This window comes from Bidens hawaiensis, unplaced genomic scaffold, assembly GCF_021521415.1.
Source record: "Bidens hawaiensis isolate Kalapana, Puna unplaced genomic scaffold, B.hawaiensis_p1.1 tig00056018_1, whole genome shotgun sequence".
Classification (NCBI taxonomy): Eukaryota; Viridiplantae; Streptophyta; class Magnoliopsida; order Asterales; family Asteraceae; genus Bidens; species Bidens hawaiensis.
Genome location: NW_027500103.1, coordinates 44 through 20448, shown reverse-complemented (window position 1 = coordinate 20448; position 20405 = coordinate 44). Strand labels below are relative to the sequence as shown.

The 20405-nt window shown below is 35.3% G+C and overlaps 2 protein-coding genes across 2 annotated transcripts; one reads left to right on the top strand and one right to left on the bottom strand.

Moving 5' to 3' along the window:
* The first annotated feature begins 5859 nt into the window (after positions 1 to 5859).
* On the top strand, positions 5860 to 8427 carry LOC143601295 (B2 protein-like). The gene is made up of 6 exons (XM_077078744.1): positions 5860 to 5952; positions 6831 to 7384; positions 7490 to 7590; positions 7716 to 7799; positions 7887 to 7997; positions 8083 to 8427. Exons 2-6 carry the CDS (start codon positions 6832 to 6834, stop codon positions 8122 to 8124), a joined length of 891 nt encoding a protein of 296 aa, XP_076934859.1. The 5' UTR covers positions 5860 to 5952; position 6831; the 3' UTR covers positions 8125 to 8427.
* A 973-nt stretch (positions 8428 to 9400) lies between these two features.
* Positions 9401 to 11546, bottom strand: LOC143601294 (SWI/SNF complex component SNF12 homolog). The gene is made up of 2 exons (XM_077078743.1): positions 9743 to 11546; positions 9401 to 9648 (listed from the first exon to the last, which is right to left on the bottom strand). Exons 1-2 carry the CDS (start codon positions 11269 to 11271, stop codon positions 9582 to 9584), a joined length of 1596 nt encoding a protein of 531 aa, XP_076934858.1. The 5' UTR covers positions 11272 to 11546; the 3' UTR covers positions 9401 to 9581.
* Positions 11547 to 20405: the final 8859 nt, after the last annotated feature.

Here is a 20405-nt window from a genome sequence, read left to right as displayed (position 1 = left end):
AGATATTTATCATACTATTTAATTAAATATTATTAACTATAGGCTAACTATATATTATAATAACTAACTATATATTATAATAACTAGATAGATTTCATCATTGTTTTTCTTGGAACAATAAAACCGTCACTTGTTATATCAATTTTCTTTTTTTCCATTTTAATCCTCTTCATCTTCTTCTTCTTTAACAATACTAACTTTCTCAACATACCTAAACTCCAATAATGACAACGATTATGAACTGGAGGTTATGTAAAGTATTCCGTAAGTATCAATTTGTATTTTGCAATTTAGAAACGTTAGAAAAAAATAATATTGAATCAGTCATGTTGTTCGATAATCAGTTTGAACATCAGATACATCAGATCGGTCTTAGGAAGAATTTTCCATGTGAAGAAGAAACAAATTTGATAAATGTTTTACATCATTTCTTTCATCATCTTTATCAAGAGGTTTTACCTTATGAACATGTAAGGGAGTGGTTCTTTTACCCTTATCAAAACAAGGTTGTTATCTGATTTGAGAATGGAGAGTATAAGAATTTTAAGCCGAAACAACTATTGTCGTGTGATGATTTGGTGACGTTGAGGGAGCTTGACGTGTTAAAGTTAGCAAATGCAAGAAAAGAACTTGCGCATCTTGAGCTGGAAGCTGAGGTTAGTTCGAAGGTCAAATGGTTAGAAGAATGTTCTAATTATGAGAGTGATTATGAAGATTTTCCCGACAATTTTGACTCTGATGACGAACATTAAGGTAAAATATAACTCTTTACGTATTGTTGTTATATTTAATACAAGTAGTATATGTTAAAGACCTTTTTACACTATCAAAGTTATTATGATTGTTATTCCGAAAGTTTGTTGTCCGATTTGAAAGTAAAAGGTAATATATTAATACTTTACATTACATATTGTTCCTAGATTTAATAAAAGAATGATATTGACAACAATTTTTTAGACTTAGTAACAATCCTTAGATGTTATTAATTATTAAACATGTTGTTATGTTAAATTAATTTTAATGAATTTTTGTATTGTTTTTGTAAAGTTTCAGGTGGTTAGGAATTTGAAGTTTGTGTTGGTATAAGTTTTGAAGATGTTGCTGATGTTTTAATATCAAGAACCTGTTTAGTTGTTTTGTTAATGTCTTTTGTTGGTACGGTTTAATTTAAGTTATTGTAAATTTTAAGTTTGAATCTATAGATAATGTAATTTGATAATAGTTTTGTTACAAACCAGCAACAAGTATTATCTTAATTTGACTGTATATTTAAATTTATTATTTATAGTGACATGTTCTTTCACCTGTGTGTCACGCGGGTCTATACCCTAGTAAACTATAATTACATGTATGCAATGTACGAGAATCTAGCTATACTATTAAATCAATTGAGTTTGTGTCCACTTGGTCTCTTTCTATTGGTTCTACCCTATTGTTTCCATATATATCAACCAATTTTATGAATTTCTTTACAATTAAATATATCAAAAATAAATTAAATTAATCAAAATCTACTTATTATGTTAAAACAAAATGTATTTTGGATACTTGCTCTTTACTATTTGTCTATTCCCATTATTTCTATAAATAACAAACCATCTAATAATTTATTGTTAATAAAATAATTCAAAATAATATTATAATTACATTTAATAAGAACCCGTTTTTTAGTTGTGTTACAATTTGTTATTAAATGAAATTTAAATAATTGATCAGTCTAGTCCATATGTTTTAAAACTCCAATTAAATACAGTTATTGTCATTGAATGTTAGTAATAAGTACATGATTAATAAAAGTTTTTAATTGCCTTCACTTATAATAATCTTATTTTCTTACTCTTACCCTAAACTCGTATCTATACTTTGCAAATATCTATGTCATTGTTTTTATAAATTTAATCTTTCGTATATAATTTACACTATGCCCAATTACTTAACAAAAAACTATTGAGTATTTAAAAAGTGATTGACACCCACCTCTAAATTTATATTATAAATTGATATTATTTTAACAAGGATAAGTTAAAATATATACGCTTTTAGCCTTTTAGGTGTTAAACAAGGTTCATATATTTTTTATGGTGACCAAACTATAAAAGGTATAACAATTAAACAACAATAGCCAATAATTTTGGAAACAAGTAATCTAAAGTTAATAAAATGATTTCAATTAACTTTCAATTATCATAAATTAAAAAATTTAAAATCACTCAACCATATTTATAATTTTGAAAACATTTAACCATTAGTGGTAAAATGATTTGAATCTTCTTTTCTTTTAGATAACATAATTAATAAAATCTTGGTCAATATAAGCTACATATATATACTTTAATTAGAACACTTTGACTACAAATCATATACATTCCAAAATTAATATAGTGTCAGACTGATTTTATGCATTCCTCAAATGTATTATGTATATATAAATCCTTAAATTGGAATCATCTTAAAAAGCTTTTATAATTAAGCAAATTAACAAAAAAATAACACTCGTCCGAGCCTATATAACAATCCAATAATTAACACATCACATTTTTCACAACAACCTATTTTCTTTTATCCATTTGTGTAGCTACCATTGTGTGTTATTGTAAGTAATCACTCCCGTTTTCATTTGTTATATGACTTAAATCTTTAATATTAGTTTCACATGCATGTAATTACATACTTCATTATCATAAATTTCATTATTGATTTAAAGACTGTTATATTCATCACTTGCAAGAAAATAGATCTACAAAAGATAATCATGTCGAATGAGATTGATGTTTTTAGGAATGAATGTGTGTTGAAGCTCGTGTTTTGAAGTTATGGCGTTTAAAGGACAACAAATCCAAGACCAATCTCTAGCAACAGTTGAAATATATATGAGAGACATGGTTTTTACACATGGTCAACTATATATGGCTTCATCAAAAGTGAAGAGTAGAGACGATGTCAAAATTTTTAATTTGGATAACTAAGGTAAAGTTACAAACAAGACAACAAATATGGTCTACAATTAAGGAAATATATTATAGTCTATGAATTTTATATTTTAAAGTTTTAAGTTATGTTTCTAAACATTCTATTATTTATCTTCTTGTATTATAAATTTGTGTTTTTCAGTACTTTGTTTTCGTACCAATATGAATTTCAATTACATACCATGTTGCTATTAAAAACATGCTATAAAGTATGTTGTCGTTAAAATTTTATATGTTTATTGGATGATTTCTATGTTTCCACCTATAACGACCACGGGTCAATAACCTAGTATACAATAAATGCAATGATAATTCCTAACCTTATGAAATTTCTCTCATGGCGACATTTAGACACCCTTGATCAAATAACAAGGATCCATCTACGTCTTTATCCTATAGCATGATCATCAATGCTAATTCATCAACTTTGATAGTATAATATTACCTCTCAGGTGCTTCCGAACTAATTAAGATCTACAAATGCCTTACTATGAGTCTCCAACACTAACTAGTGTATGAGCAAACCTTTTCATAATGGGGAAAGTGAATACGGTGCTGTCACACGCCTAAGCTTACACGTAAAACCCTTCAAAACTATGTCGTTTTGATTAAAAAAAGTTAAAAACTTGATTTTATTCTTGTTCTAATTTCTAAAACAACTGATAAACTCTAAATCTAAAGAAAAAAGAACCACAATCGTTCATCCCTTGCAAATACGTTCATTATGAATGAGTTATATATTTTGATTGAAAAACCAATACTATTATTAACCTATCAGACTCGTATGTTTCAGAAGGGGATTAATTGATTAATTTATTCTTGAAGAAAGATGAAGGTATTTGTTAGGAACAAATGAACCAACGAACAAGGACATGGATTTAGTTTTAGGTTTTTTTTCTTTTAAATTGGGGGAAAAATTGGGAGAGGGACATGTGTATGGATAAACTACAACTTCTAATTTGCTTGGAAAAGAGGCTTAGCTGAAATCGGAAAAAAGGAATTGAAACACACGAAGAATGTGATACACAAATGACATAGGGAAGCAAATCGTGATTTCTAGTTTTTTTCTTTTTAGGGTTTCTTTTATCAAAACGACGTAGTTTCAAAGAGTTTTACGTGTAAGCTTAGGCGTGTAACAGCACCGTATTCACTTTCCCCTTTCATAATTTAGTCAACAAACCATCAATGATTGTAAGTTATTATCTGGTAAACCTAGAAAATTAATTTTTCCTCAATAAAGTTAGGATACAAGATACGAAATTTCCAATGTTCTAGTTAACCTAGTTCTTCGTAACTTACATTTTCTCCTTATATTGAATAAAATCCTCTTGCAACTTCATCCATACACAAATTCATTCTATGACCATATACATTTTGATTGCATAGAATGAATTAGAATCCGCGTAACACCATAGATTATTCACAACATAACGGATATCACACTATCCATTGCCAACATTTATTCCTCAACTAAACAAAATAATTTCCTAAGACGAATTTGTCGTCCTACAAGTAATAATATCATGGAATGTACCATACATATTTTATCATATGTAATTTAGTATAAGATCATAACTTATTTGTCTTAAATCTCTAAAGCTTTATCATTTACCCTGAAGGACTTTATCATGAAGCTTAAACCAAGTCATTTCAGCAAGCACATTTATCACCAACAAGTTGAATGATATTAGTTAGGGGTGCAAAGAAGTTGAGCCGGGACTAGGTCTTGCAATACTTGAGCTCAACTTGTTAGGCTAGTTTGAAGCTTGAGTTCAGCCTATGTTCTTGGATGGAGCTTAGCTCATATTAATGAACTGAAACCCGAGATCGGATCGCTTCGATCCAACTTGAGAAAACCTTAAACGAGACAAAGTTTGGCTCTAGCTTGTGTATAGTACCTTAAACGAGCCAAGTCCCGCTCGAACTCAGCTGGATATTAATTAATACAAAAGACTCATAAAAGCTCAACTAGTCTAACCAATCTTCCAATAAAATGCTCGAGCTTGAGCTCGATAATTACACAAGCTTTATTTGAGGCTTAGACTCATTTCGAGGTTTTGTTTATCAATATGATATCTATGATATCGTATGGCTCGTGAACAACTAAGCTCATTTCCCAAAACACTAGTACACTCACTATTCTCTCAACAAAATGGCTTCCGCTATCTTGCTTATTATTTCCTTGAAGCTATGTATTTAGGATACCCTGTCAAAATGAAGGCCAAATTCTTACTCGGTAGTATAAATTCGACACTATGGTAGATTCATGTTCCTCGACCCTCGTCATCAATAAAAAATTCTACTTTTACGAATGTCACAAGATTTATTATAAATTACTAAAGTTATTATAGTCAATTTTCATAACCAAACAAAATATTAATTTTAATTGTATTTCATTCATTACAACATGTTTCAGAAATCAGGTGGTTCGCCGAAATGATATAAATTTACAATAAATAAAATAAATGAGAAATAATAAAAGACAAGGTTTAACGGGTTGTACATTGAAAGCTAGAAATCTGTCGCTCAACGATTGGCCTGGCTTTTCGGAATTCATGAACTCAAGAACAGACTTTATATATCATATCCGACGGCTCACATTCGGGTTGCCGACAGCACTTAAGTCCATCACATGGTTCCTGAACACGTGTCTCCTATGCCAATGGCAACACCGTAATAACCCACCAACTCATGACCACTTTGAACAGGCATATTTATATATAAGTTTAGAAAAAATCTAGATCCACCCCTCTAGTCTCATCTTCTCTTCCGGGTGGAGATAATAATATTATTATTATTATTATTATTAGAAGGTGCGTAATTTTCTCTCTCTCGTCTCACTTGTTTTTATGATCCCCAAAATCTAGGGTTTTCATTGAGCCTAATTTTGAACTGATCAGCAGCCTTATTATTATTATTATTATTAATAGACAGCCATCTACACACAGGATTGGATCTGGGTTTTACTGTTCACGTTATCCTGGTTCGTCTTGCTTTCAGTTTCTTTCTTATTGTTTGTGTTTATGAGCATTTTGATGTATGTTGTGTGTCTGATTTATGGACTTCTGGTTTTGATTTTGTTGTTTATGAAGTTAATTGATGGGTTTTGATTTTGACCTAATTTTAACGATATGTTAGTGTTGTTTGTTTTGTAAATCAATGTTTGCCGTGGATGAATTTTATATAGAGAATTAAGCATAAAGAATTTAGATAAAGGAAGCTGTGCTTGATTGATTGATTTTTAGGGGTGTGCACCTTTTGCTTCAGTTATTAGTCTAAACCGAAACTGAAGTCAACTGTCATTGATTTTATTAACAAATCGGGTTTTCAGTTAGTTCGGTTAGTTTGTTGGTTGTGGGTTCGATTGATAACCAAAATCAAACTTGAGCTAGTTTTTTTGGTTAGTACTTGAAATGGAATGAAGGTATAAGTACTTGAAATGGAGGTATAAAATATAAATGCATGATGTGGAGGTATAAAAGCTACAAATGTATGAAAGTTTGAATGGTGCTGTTCCGTTAATTTTGGTCAACGGAAGGTAAAAAAAACCGATGAATGATTTTCTTTTGGGTTAATTCGGTTAATCTGTTTTTGTTTAAGTTGGTTTTTGGTTTGGTTTTGGTTGATGGTTCGATTATTGTTCGCATCTAGTTGTTGTCTATGAAACTCATTTCGCTTGATTCAAAAACTGTGCATAGTTAATTTTTTGCAATTTGTTAGCTTTTTTATAATCTATGATTGAATATTGATTATAGCTTCTGAAGTTTTGAATATTGTTTGGAACTGGATGCATTTCTATATGATTCTTGGTGTATGCATATGATTGTTGCTTCTTATTGATGTATGACATTGATTTTGCAGTATGGAGAATTTGCAGAGCTACTGGCAATTAGGGGATGAACTTCGTGGGCAGTCAAAGGTGTCCGAGGATCAGAAATGGTATGCAGCTGCTTCAAGGTTGGCTGAACAGACTAGGTCAAAGGGTGAAAGGAGAAACAATCTGGATCTCTCAAAAGTGTCTGTTGACCCGAGGCCCACAGGGTTTCAAGAAGAGAACAAATTTGAAAACCTCAACTTCAACATGTTGAACCTGAATCTTGACATGAAGATGACTGAGAGCATGAGCAAAAATACCCTGCGGAATGCTGCATACAACACAAACGCTGTGTACCCGAAGGTCAACAGTAGGGTTATGGAGAACATCATTAGTGGAAAGTATCCTGGAAACAGTCTCAACAAGGATCTTAACACCAGCAGCAACAACAATAACAATAATGACAATAACAATGCTGCTGATAAAAGATTCAAAACTTTGCCTGCAGCTGAGACACTCCCTAGAGATGAGGTTCTTGGTGGATACATCTTTGTCTGTAACAATGACACTATGCAGGAGGACTTAAAGAGACAACTCTTTGGTAAATCTATTCTCTCTTTATTGAAGTTTATACTAATATGCTTAAATTATCTGTTATCTGTTAATCTTTTGTGCTTTGCTGTTAAATATGCTATATATGGTGCAGGTTTGCCACCAAGATACAGGGACTCTGTCCGTGCAATCACACCTGGGTTACCTTTGTTTCTGTATAACTACACCACTCACCAGCTGCATGGTATTTTTGAGGTGTGTAAATATCAAATAGCGTATTATAAGTTTATAAACTTTTATTGTGATTCAGCTTTCGAATATTCTGTTTGTCAGCTGGTGTTACTTTTTGGTTTTGCTTATCTTAAACCTATCTTATGTAGGCAACAACTTTTGGTGGTTCCAACATTGATCCAACTGCTTGGGAGGACAAGAAGTGCAAAGGCGAGTCTAGGTTTCCTGCCCAGGTATGGTGTATTTACATTATGGTTAGTTTATTCTATCCATGATGAATCATATGCACTCTCTCATTTAATTTGTATTAACCAAATCAGGTGAGAATCCGTATAAGAAAAGTCTGCAAAGCATTGGAGGAAGATGCCTTTAGGCCCGTCTTGCATCACTATGATGGTCCCAAGTTTCGCCTTGAGCTATCCATCCCTGAGGTACATGATAAATGCCAATATTATTAAAACAGGTTTTATTAAATGTTTCATGGAAGGCTTATTTTTGTACATGTTGAAATTGCAGACATTGGACTTGCTTGACCTTTGTGAACAGAATGGAGTTTAAGGTTTGAATTGTGGCAATATGGTGTGGTATCCGTATCCTAGCATAAGCAAGATGGATTAGGGTATATTTTGCAAAAGTGTAGTAGGTTTTCAAGCAGCGTTATCTTCATGGGGCTTCTGTATAAGCGCAAGCTTGAGTGAAGTTGTTATGTTGGGCCTGACTGCAAACGTAGCTGGCTGCTGGCTGTTGATGAATAAATGTTTTACGGGTCGAATGGTGTTTTGTGTTACTTTTAATAGGTAGCTCTGTGTAATGAACAAGTTATGGATAATCTGTGTGTAATGGCAAAGTCGTGTCGTCCTACAGTGGTGACAAATATCTTGAATTTTTACTTTTTTTGTGGTGATAGTATTATGTGCGTTAGGTGTATTGTTTGTGGACCTCATCCAACAATGCAAGTTATCCAATCAACAGAAACTGGTTTTCATGTTCACGCATGTGTCCAAGTATGTCTGATCCTTGGACAGGACACGTAGCATCTTAGAGGTTTTGTTTTCCTCAAGAAAGTGAAAACATTGTCTTTTGCGAACTTGACAAAAGGCAAAGTCAACTATTTGCAGATCATGAGTTAAATGTGTAACCAGTGTCTTGTTCTCTGAATATTTATTTATTTTATTGACTGTAATTATTTCAAATTTAACATCAAGATTGAGCATGATAAACTAACCTTGGCTACACAAGTCAAAAACAGAGACTAATTCAAAGATTCAAGTGAAATCAGGTAGCACAATAACACGAGTTATCTTAGTTTCTTTTCCTAATGTTTATATAATTCTTTTGTAAATCTTTTTCTTAGTTTCTAGTATCACTTAACCAATAATTTTAAATGTTTAATATATTGTACACAACTTGAAAACTATATGTATAAAATCTTAATGTACAAAACTTTCACACTTTAATACACAGAAACACAAGATGTCTATATTTCTCATGCAATTCTCATAGTTTCTAAAATTTAGTACCTAAAGTTTAGATATAAACTATAAATATGTTTAATATATGAATAATCTGTATGTACAACTTAAAAACTATGTGTACGACACCCTAATGCACAAAACCTTTGCACGTATAAGAGGTGCGCCTCTAGCTTATTTTCCATGTTTCTTGAGGCTTCAATTGCATTGCATATAAAGCCAAACCACCTTTAGTCTGAGGTTGCCGACAGCCTAGACACTCTAATTAAAACTGAGGCAGATAAGAGTTGGCAAGACATCAATCCACAAACACAATAAAGATAAAAAAAGGCTTTTAAGATGCATCTTAATATGCTGAAGAGTTTACAATATTATGGGGATCTGCCAACCCCCTAAGACTAGCAATATAACATAAACAACAAACTACAAGATACACCCTGGATGTTAAATATCTTAGCATCAAATTAAAAGTCTCATACAATACTCCTTGACTTCATATCTTAAATCCCCATATGCTTCTCATTCACTTCTTTTCACAAGCTTTTATGTACTTCCATGAACACCTGTAGCTGGCTTGCGATTCAGGTAACGGATAACCGCATCTTCAACCCTGCACACCCACCAAAACAAATTCAGACAAAATTCTTAAATCAGTAAAACATAGCAAAGAACATCTAGAGACAGAATCTTTATAAAACACATACCATGGTTGATTGTAGAACTCAGCCCGATGTTCCTTTTCGGCATTACGACTTGCTTCACCTGCTGCAAGCTTCAAATCTCTTCCTTGAGACTCAATCAAAGCATCAATAAACTCAACAGGCGACTGACTAAATCCAAGAAAAAACGCTCGCCTCTTACGATGCTCGTTTATTTTCCTAATCGAAGTACATATTGCTTCATCACAAGCTTCAATCTCTTTAGTCTTCTCAGTAGTAGCCAATAAAGCATTCAATTCCCTTTGAACCGGAAACGGGACATCCACCAACACATCATAACAAGCGTTCCCAACCGGACTGTTTCCCGACAGTTTAACCCTATGTTCCAAATGAATAGGCTGTGGTGCAGACAGATGAGGTGAAATCTTCTGTGACACCATGGCAAATTTAACCTTATCCTCCCCAAACACTTTCCTTAAAGCTGCATCACAATTGAAATACGACGGGTCATCTGTGTTCTGCAACTTTCTAGCTTTGACATAATGCCAAATTGCAGCTATAATTCTTGCTCGCGTATCCACTTCAATTCCAAGAACTTCCATTAAAGATACAGAAAGCTTGTATTTTTCAGGCATGTAATTCATTTCCAACCGTATATTTGCACTGAACTCTTTATCCCCTTTTCTTTTCACCTCAAACCCGTCTTGTGGTGCTGGAGATCGTGCACTATCCCACACGATCATATGATTATCAGGATATAATCTCTGGTCCAATGAAATAGTCACTCTTTTAAAGAAAGATGAAAACTTTGGGTACATTATACTCGACGTCTGGTTCATCGCAGCTTGATCAGGGTCCATACCCTCTTCCAAGATTCTACCTATTATCTTCATGGTCCAAGTGGGCGGCTCGTCATTGGGCTTCATCGGGCTTTTACGCACCTGGTTAGCAAAAGTGTTGAAAATGTATATCCTAAGCGTCTTCTGAATGCACGGAGGGTTTTTAATCGCATCTTGAATGTCAATCTTCTTTCTCGCCAAAGCAGCATCCACACGCGACTCAAACTCAAGTAGCTCCGTATAAAGAGCCGACTGCGGGAGAATCTTGGCCACCCGTTCGAGCAACTGTTTCTCGGGAAGCTTCTGTTTCTTCTTATTGCGCTGAGCCGGGGTGAGCTCCATCATCCTCATGGGCGAAATGGTGTTCGCATTAGGCCGTCCAACGGGCTTTTGCGGCATGCGCTTGAGACCCGAGTTCGAGAGTCCCGGAAAGGACGGTGAGTTGGAAAAATGTCCATGTGATGGGTTAAGAGACATGCCTTGAGCCTGGAGCTGGGCTTGAAACTGGGCGTGGTTGGCCATGGCTTGAACCTGAGCTTTAGATTGAGCTTGAGCTAAGGCATGAGCATGGGCTTGGGCTTGGGCTTGGGCTACGGCGTACTGCTGTGAGAGCTGGAATTGGTTGGCATAGGGTGAACCTGTTTGTTGTTGTTGTTGTTGAGGCTGTGACTGGTTAGGGTTTGAGTTTCCAAAAGGGTTAGAGTTCTTTTGGGGGTTATTATTGTTCATAGACATGGTATTGGTATTGTTATTGTACGAACAAAACCCTAATTCTTACAATTGCACAGATTTGAAACCTAATTTGACCTAGATAATAATATAATTAATATTATTAAAAGTATATATAAAGGATGAATAAAGCAGCAGCAGAAGAAGAAGAAGAAGAAGACCTGGTGGGCGTAGGGTGAGGTTTGACGACGGAGTTGGGTGACTTGGTTTCCGATCTTCCGTCGCTCCCTTTCGTCGTTTGCGTTGAATATATGTGGACGCTTTTACACACCAGCCCATACAACTGCAGGCCCGCCCCGGCCCATTCTTTATTATCTAACTATTAGAGCATTCTCAACTAGAGGTGCATAAAAAACCCGAATCCGGAACCGGACCCGAAATTAAAACCCAGATGCGGTTTCTTAATACCCGGGTTTTTAATACTCGAACCCGTACCCGACCCTACCCATAGGGTTCGGATAGAGTATGCATTTTGACACTAAAACCCGAACCCAAACCGGACCCGATTTATACCCGGTAATACCCGAAAACCCGAACCAGTTCCATACCCAGAACCGTGTTTTTCCAATACCCGAAACCGGGTATTTCAAATACCCGATGTATACCGAAAAATACCTTAAAAATACCCGAAAAATACCCCTAAAAATTGCAAACTTTTAAAAATTCAATCTATACCCAAAAAAAACCCAAAAAAATCGTAAATAGGGGTTTTTCAATACCCGATAATAGGGTATTCAAATACCCGATTTTAGAATACCCAGTTCTATACCTAACCCGAACCCGATGAATAGGGTATGGGTTTTAGAGACAATACCCGACCTGAACCCAACCCGATTATTACCAATACCTGATCATACCCGTACCCGGTCATACCCGAACCCGGGTATTTAAAAAACCCGATTTGTGCACCTCTATTCTCAACTCATCCCCTATAATTATGTGAGGGAAGTTAGCAAATTATAGGGTGGTGTTGTGAGTGGTTGTGAGTGTAAATTATATGGTGTGGAAAGAAATATATTGATTTTTATAAATTTGGGGAAACTTTGTTTGCCCCTATTTATTTTTTAATATTTGGTGGATTGGTTGTGGGTAGATGAGAGAGAAAATTATAATTATAAAGGTATAAAAAGTATTATTTAATTGAACAGAGGATAGAATGATAATGTTTTCTAGTATAATTATAGAGATATGAATGAGGAACGGGATGATAATGCACTTATAGATCATATGAATCGAAATATATTGTGCCTCTAGATGGGGAAAATCGGGTTTTTTTAGGAAATGATTCTGCGTATGATCAACAAAATTCAATAATCAAATTGGTAAGAAGGGTTCCGGGTATGGTTGAGTTTTGACTAGGTTAGATCAGTTTTGGCCGGGTCGGGTCTTTGTTTTGACCGGGTATAGGCGGAACTGGTTCCAGCGGGTTCGGGCCCGGATACAGTTTTTCTAATAAATCAAAACTTAGCTTGTACCCACAGTTCAGATAGGACCAGGTCCAGTATCAGGTTTTATGTCAATTAAGAGGCATTCTCATGTCGCATTATGTATCATTAAGAGGCCTTTTTCAGTCCAATTATGTATGCCCTTTATCAAGAGGAATAATTCTCACGTTTTGATTTAACTCATATTCTATCAAATTAAGAGTTCAAAAGGTTCAAGAAGGAAAGAAAGAATATTGATACTACAAATTGTAATACAAAATGATATACTCTCAAGTGTTCTTCAACTCATATTCTATCAATTTAAGAGATCAAGAAGGGTTTAAGAGAGAAAGAATGTTGATACTACTATTGTAATACTCATCATCAAACATTATTTTATATATATGTTTTTTGAAAGGCTAATATTACAAATTTACAAATAAAAATAGGGGGGCATCTTGCAAGATACGAGAGACCCAAACCAACTAAAGGGATGGCAATCTCTAGTGAACATTCTTTTATATTAATGGTGATCAGTATTTAAAGGTGATTTCTTAGATTAGTGAGAAGATCGGGAGGTGATCACTATATAGACTAGTGAGATGATTGTTGGTGATTCCTTCCAATGTGTAATAAGGAAGGAATATAGGTGAACTCCATCTCTTGGAGAGACGAGTTTTATATTGTGATTTATATTAGTTTACAGAAAATACCAGTGAAAAAAAAACTCTTAAGGTGACTCACTTGAACCACTATAACTCCTTACGTATATGTAGTGATCTCTCTCTAACCCTAAACTCCTCACTTTTTGTTGTTTGATGACTAATCTCTCGTACAAATAAATACTCACGAACAAATAGTTTCTTTCCAAATAGTAAAGAAATTAAAACTAAATTGTTTAAGTGCTCTAGATTCCTACAGTTTGTTTCCTCATACATTTTGTCTAAAATGGATCTATTGGCAAATTTTGTCTTAAAAGTTAACATGCAATTATAATCCTATTTCTAGGTCGTTGAGAATCACTCTAAAGTATAGGTAATTTCTCAAAGTTAAAATTGAATATACAACTTTTACTGGTTGCGGGAAACATCCGTTTAATTTGGTCTTTGGATAAAAATAAAAAAGAGTGATTATCCCATAAGTCAGCGAGAAATGATAATTTTATCCTATATCCATTAGAAAGGTATACATGATAGTATTTATTTTTCCAACTTTTATTATTGTTATTAACTTGCAGTCAATCAACACAAAAAACAAGACATACCTGTCAGTTGCCTCGCATAGGATAAACAATATCTTGTTTAATCAAAGATATTTTGATTAGTCGGGTAAATAAATCTTTTTGGTTTCTTTCAGTAATCAAGTTGGCTATTTTTAAAGCAAAAGTTCGAATAAATAAATGATAAGAGCAACAAATATTCCCATCTCCATAATTTTTAAGAAACTACATCATCAACTACAGCTGCACAAATCGGGTACACCTTGAAAACCCGAACCGGTTCGGAACCGGTTTTTTTCAACCCGGGTAGAGAATGACACCGGTTCCAGTCAGGAACCGGTTCAGTTCCCGACCCGAACCGGTGCCCAGATATGCGAACTTTTAAGAACCGGGTAGGGTATGAACCGGAACCGGTTTTTACGTAAAAACCGGTTCCACCGGTTTTTTTTGAAATTTAAAAATTAGAGCCGTTAGGAACCGGTTCCAACGGCTATATAGCCGTTTTTGACCGTTGGAACCGGTTTTTTAACTATAAATAGGGTATTTTCTTACTAAGAATAGCAAGTTTCAAAACTATCAAACACACTCCAATTCCAAAACCATAAAACACACTACAAACCACAATTAACCTTAAACCGACCACAAATGGCATCCAATGATGACGTTGTTATGGTGATCGAAACAACAAGATGCCCCGATGTTTGGGTCCATTACAATTTGTGTCTCATGACCGACTCACATGAGTTGGCACGTTGCAAATTTTGCTCGAAGTTTCTTAAAGCAGGGTCCAACTCGACATTACGAAAACATACGAATAAGTATTGTCGAGAGAAAAAAAGATTGGAAGATAAAAAAAAGGAAGTGGGAGAGTCGTCCGGCTCTACAACCCAAAAATAAGTATTCCCGGATTAAAACGACGGACTTTGTTTTTTATGTTTTAGTTGTTATGTTTAGTATCGTTTATGTTTTAATAATGTTTGTAATAGTTAGTTTTTAAATAAATAAAATGTTCGTCGTTATTAAAAAAGAAACAAAAATTAATCGAACAAATTATAATAAAACATATAGTACAATTCTTCTTCGTCGAAACAAATAATTTTACCAAAACAAATAATTAGTGGAACAAGTTACAAATAATTTTACCAAAACAAATAATTACAACTCTTCTTCGTCTTCATTCTCTTCACCCTCGTCTTCGTTATCGGAAGAAACCCCGTCCTCCGCCTCCTCATCATGAATATGACGCTCTATTGGTATTTCGTCTTCAAAGTTCGCCTTGTGTTGTACACGATCCACCGCATCCAAATGGTCCTTTAGGCAAATGCAAACCTCTAGAGACTCGGGAGTTAGTTTTGTTCTTCGCATAGATAACACCCTCCCACTAAGAGAAAAAACCGATTCGGAAGCAACCGTTGAGGCTTGTACGGCAAGCAAATCACGAGCCATGGCGGATAGAATGGGAAATTCGTTTTGTTTACCTTTCCACCAAGCCAATAAATCAATATTGCGAATTTCGTCTACCGTTGCGCCCTCAACATAGTTTGCTCCACTATATCGACCAAGTTCGCTACTTGGTGTGTTTCCTCTTTGCCTCTTAGATGCGGATTCACGAATCCCATTCATCAAGTTTATAAGTGGGTCATTGCACGGCCTACCACTTGTTTTTTTCACAAAAGACGATCTCGTGCTTGGACCGTACATTTGAAAATAGTGGTCATAAAGGTCTTGAAGATTTTTGTTGAACTTGTCCTTCGCTTCCGTCGACAACTTCGGGTCAATCTCGTGCATACCTAAGTTGTCGAATATTTCCTCAATCGTTGTTTCAACCCCATTAACATTCCAATAGGGGTTTAATGCGGCGGCACAAGTAAAGACCGGCGGTATGATTTCAAAATATTTTATGAACTTTTCTTTCATCACCGCAACAATATTTTCGAAGAGTTTGTTCTTCTCCGCAAAGCTTTTAAAAACACAAGACATATAGTACAATTCTTGCAAAACCCAACAACTAGTAGGCTATATTACCGTTGGAACCGGTTCCAACGGCTAGTTTGACTTTTTGTTTGACCCTTGAAAAAAAACCCGTCGGAACCGGTTTTTCCGGGTACGACCCGAACCGGTTCCAAATAAGAACCGGGTAGGAACCGGGTTGGAACCGGTACTGAAATATATATAGTAGAACCGGTCCCGATTTTCGGGTACAAAAATACCCAAACCGGGTATTGTTCCAACCGGGTTGGAACTGGAACCGGTTCCGGTTCGGTTCCACCGGTTAGGTTCCGGAACCGGTTTTTTTGTGCACGTCTATCATCAACCCACTCACCTACTCCATAAAAATAACCTCACCTTTTTCTTACTTTAGAATTTTCGGTTCGTCATTTTCCATAGGGTAAATTTTTAAAAGCCTCCTATAAAGTGCATTAAAGCATTTTTTGTCCTCTTTTGTGAGTTTGGTGTCACTTTCTTACGTATTAATTTCTTTCCAAGTAATTAATATTTTCATCAATATATTTATTTTTCATAAATATCTACTCATCATTTCCGTCAACGCTCTTATGAAGATCAAGACCTAAACACTTATAGTTAGGGGTGTTATCTGGGTTGTACTTTCGGCTTTCGGGTTTCTCTGATCGAGTACTCACACCCGATCCTAATCTCTCCCGGGTTATTCGGGTTCGGGCTGTTTTATTCGAGTTTTCTATGTACGGGTTAATCGGGTTTCGAGTATTTAAACTAAAAAACTAAAATTATTAGTATTTTATATATATATATATATCTATGTGTGTGTGTGCGCGCTAAAATTCAAGCAAATATATCATCTTCAAATTTTAACTTACATAAGCAAATAATAAACGACATAATCCAATCAAAAGAGTCTGAAGAACAGTTCAACTGACAGAATGAATAACCGGTCAAGTGATGCACTGGGTCTAAAAACCGATCTATTGATTGAATAAATAGTCATATCTGATCTATAGAGTTAAATAATGTTGGAAAAGTAATCAGTAGATGGGGTTGGATTGGAACGAAATAGGCGAATTAAGAAAGGAATTTGATACGTAGTGATATTCATTGAATAGGCTAAGCGGGAGATATGATAATTGAATAGAATATTTAGTCAAACGAGTTTTTCGGGTTTACTCGAAACCCATTAAAAAATACTCGGTACTCGACTCGTATCAGTTCGGGTTGTACTCGGGTTCGTTAGATTCGGGTTCGGGTTTCATGAGTACGTGTACTTTCAAGTTCGGGTCAATAGTTATTCGAGTCGGGTTTAGGGTTGCGGTTAAAAATGACAGCCCTACTTATAGTGTTTGGTAATTTGTATAAACGAATGAGAGAATAAATGCAATAATTTTTGTGAGAAAATTAAAAAAAAAAAACTGTTTGGTTGGTTAATAAAATGTAATCATTGTATGGTCGAAAATGTAGAACGCCCGTGTGTTGGTATGAAACTGGAGATAATCAATTATCCGGACCCGAGATAGTCTAAGAAACTACCGACAAAGTTATCTAAATCCTTGAACGAATTAAGACGGCACGTGATCACCAAAAGAGTTACGCCGATGTTCGCCGTAAGCCGTTAGAATTCAAAGTCGGTGATAAAGTTCTTTTGAAAGTCTCGCCATGGAAAGGCGTAGTTCGCTTCGGCAAGAAAGGAAAGCTAAGCCCTCGATTCGTTGGACCCTTCGATGTACTTGAACGAGTTGGCACCGTCGCATATCGTTTGCGACTACCCGAGGAAATGCAAGGGATACACGATGTATTCCATATCTCGAATATGTGTAAATGTTTAGCCGATGAATCTCTTACGATGCCGTTAAATGATGTTGAAATTAATGAGAACTTAAAATTTGTTGAACGCCTAATTCAAATCGAAGATTCAAAATTAAAGAAACTCAAAAGACGAACCTTGAAGATTGTAAAGGTAAAATGGGATTCCCGACGATGACCCGAGTATACTTGGGAACTCGAGTCCGAAATGAGAAATAAATACTCCCACTTGTTCTCATAAAGCAATCTCGAGGACGAGATTTATTTCAAGGTGGGGAGGATGTAAAATCACGGGAATTTTGGGCCAAAAATGTCAACTTTCCAAAGTCTAGGGATCAATTCTGCCAATTTTCAAACTCTAAAGGCTAAAATGAAAAATCTGATTTCTTGTCCTCTCGCGCTACGCGACGGGACAAAGGACAAGCCCATCGCGTACCGCGTTGGGGCTTGGTCAACATTCTAGAAGAATTCAACGGCGATACGCGATCGCCGTTGAGCCTACGTCATCGCGTACCGCAATGACGTGGCCTGACACGCTTGACACCTTTACACCACGTGTCCACACGTGGCACACCAGTCGCCACGTGTCCCGACACGTGGCATGTCGTCTGCCACGTATTAACACGTGGCACACTGTCTGCCACGTGGTGACACGTGGCAGACCTACTGTTTGCGTCATCAGAGCTACGTCGCGGTACGCGACGGGTTCCCTGATGGCGGGCGCGTACCGCGATGGGACACCAGACTTTGCCTATAAATAGCAAGTCCGGGATCTCCATTTGATACACCAAACTCAGCTTACAACTCTCTCTCTAAACATCTCACTAAGCCTCGAAATTCGTGCCAACAATCCACCTCGAAAACCGTGCCCCGATTCCTCGATAAACGTGCCATACCTCGATATTCGTACCACTCCCCGACGACGTTCCGAACAAGAAAGTGGTGTTGTTTTTACAACCCGACGATCATCTCGAAGTGTGTGCCGAGAAGATTGGGTGTCTCGATTTGCGTGCCGAAGTGAAGTGGCGATCAGACGAGTGTTGAAAGGACTAAGCGGCGTAGAAGTGCTGCTCGAGTATCTAGGGAATTATAAGCCGAGAAAAGGTAAGGCTTACGAGAAAAGGTAAGGCTTACTGCCCGACTAAAATAATAATAAAATATTATAAAGGTTTAATGCCCTAAGTCGGAATTAAACTCTATGCTTATGAAAAGAGAATATATAACAAAGAAAAGAAAAGAAAGGAAATATAAAAGTATAGGTATATATATAATTCTTTGTTATGATTATTATTTAAGTAATAAGGGTATTCTTAAATAATAAAAGAAAAAGAATATGTTTCTTAGAAAAGAAGAAACGTCGAGTTTTTATAATAAACTAAAGGTTTATAAATATTGCTTTTAAAACTAAAGGTTTTAAAGTAAAAGATTATCGAACTGAAAGTTTATCAAGATAAATAAGACTAAAGGTCTTAAGCCGGATTGTATATCCGACTAATAAAAGTTATACTCGTACTATAGGTGCGAGATAGCAAGAAAGAGAACGCAAGGACGGTGTTGAAAACCGATCCCGATCAAAGATGAATACGCCCCACTTTTACAAACTTGTTTTCAAATAAATAAACGTGTTATGTGTAAAAATTTACATGAGATTAAGTGTCTCTAAAAACATTATGAATAAGAATAAAAGCCTAGCCCTCATGCTGTAGTATACGTTTGTCTGGATCCTTACATATGTGGTAAAATGTTGTGGGCACATCGCACCACGCCTGGTCACGACCTCCAGCCACGATGGGCCGAACCAAAGTATGTTCGAGTGAGAATGACCTTGTGTATATTTATGGTACCTAAGTACGTCGGGACGCTGCGGTGTCTTGCTAGGGTGACCTAGGTAGAGGCTTGAGTTTATAATGATATTGTTTAAACTTTGTTATTCCTAAGCCAAGATGGGCCGAGGCACGCGTAACCCTCGAGGGGTAACAAAGTAAAAGAAAATGTTTTCGCGTCAGCATATTCATCAGCATTCGTTGCTGACGTGTTTTTATAACATTTTGCAAGTAATCAAGATTAGGGCTAAAGGACGAAGGCTCAAGAATCCGATGGCTCGGATAATTTTGTCTAAATATAAAATATAATGTTTTTGTTAAACTTATTAGCAAGTAAATCCAATCGAGACTTTTGTAATGTAAATATTTTATAACTTTAATCCTTATATTTATAAAGTCTTCCGCTAACAATCGTAACTCTGATTTATTTACAAATATGGTACCAACTATCGAGTCGCACTCCTAGGCCTAAGATGGGGTGTGACACCCATTTAGCGTTTAGACTAAATTAAAACTTACACAAGTCTTTTCCGATTTGTATCATACTAGGTCATAAATTTATATTCTTAGAGCCTTCACCCTTTACATTAGATTATCCATCCTCATCCATATAATTTAACTAAAAAAATACATTTATTCATTTAATTTAAACATGTTAAAAGAATTTCACACATCACATTTCTTTCATATTCAATCAAATAATACTTATTTAATCTATTTTTATTACTTTTTACTTTTTATTTCACTCACAACCACTAACAAAAAAAATATAAATAATAATAATTATAGTTGGTGAATAATGAAATCCAAATACGAAGTTGTACTATTCATATCCTATAAATTTGGAGATGGGAAACAAACAGAAAAGTTGATGTAGGGTGAAAATGCAATATTTTTATG

Bases quoted from the DNA above. Each gene is read 5' to 3' on its own strand.
- LOC143601295 (XM_077078744.1), top strand. From the start codon at position 6,832: ATGGAGAATTTGCAGAGCTACTGGCAATTAGGGGATGAACTTCGTGGG. The intron at 7,385-7,489 runs GTAAATCTATTC...TATATGGTGCAG, and splicing joins CTTAAAGAGACAACTCTTTG to GTTTGCCACCAAGATACAGG. The intron at 7,800-7,886 runs GTATGGTGTATT...TAACCAAATCAG, and splicing joins AGTCTAGGTTTCCTGCCCAG to GTGAGAATCCGTATAAGAAA.
- LOC143601294 (XM_077078743.1), bottom strand. From the start codon at position 11,271: ATGTCTATGAACAATAATAACCCCCAAAAGAACTCTAACCCTTTTGGA. The intron at 9,649-9,742 runs GTATGTGTTTTA...GTGGGTGTGCAG, and splicing joins GAGTTCTACAATCAACCATG to GGTTGAAGATGCGGTTATCC.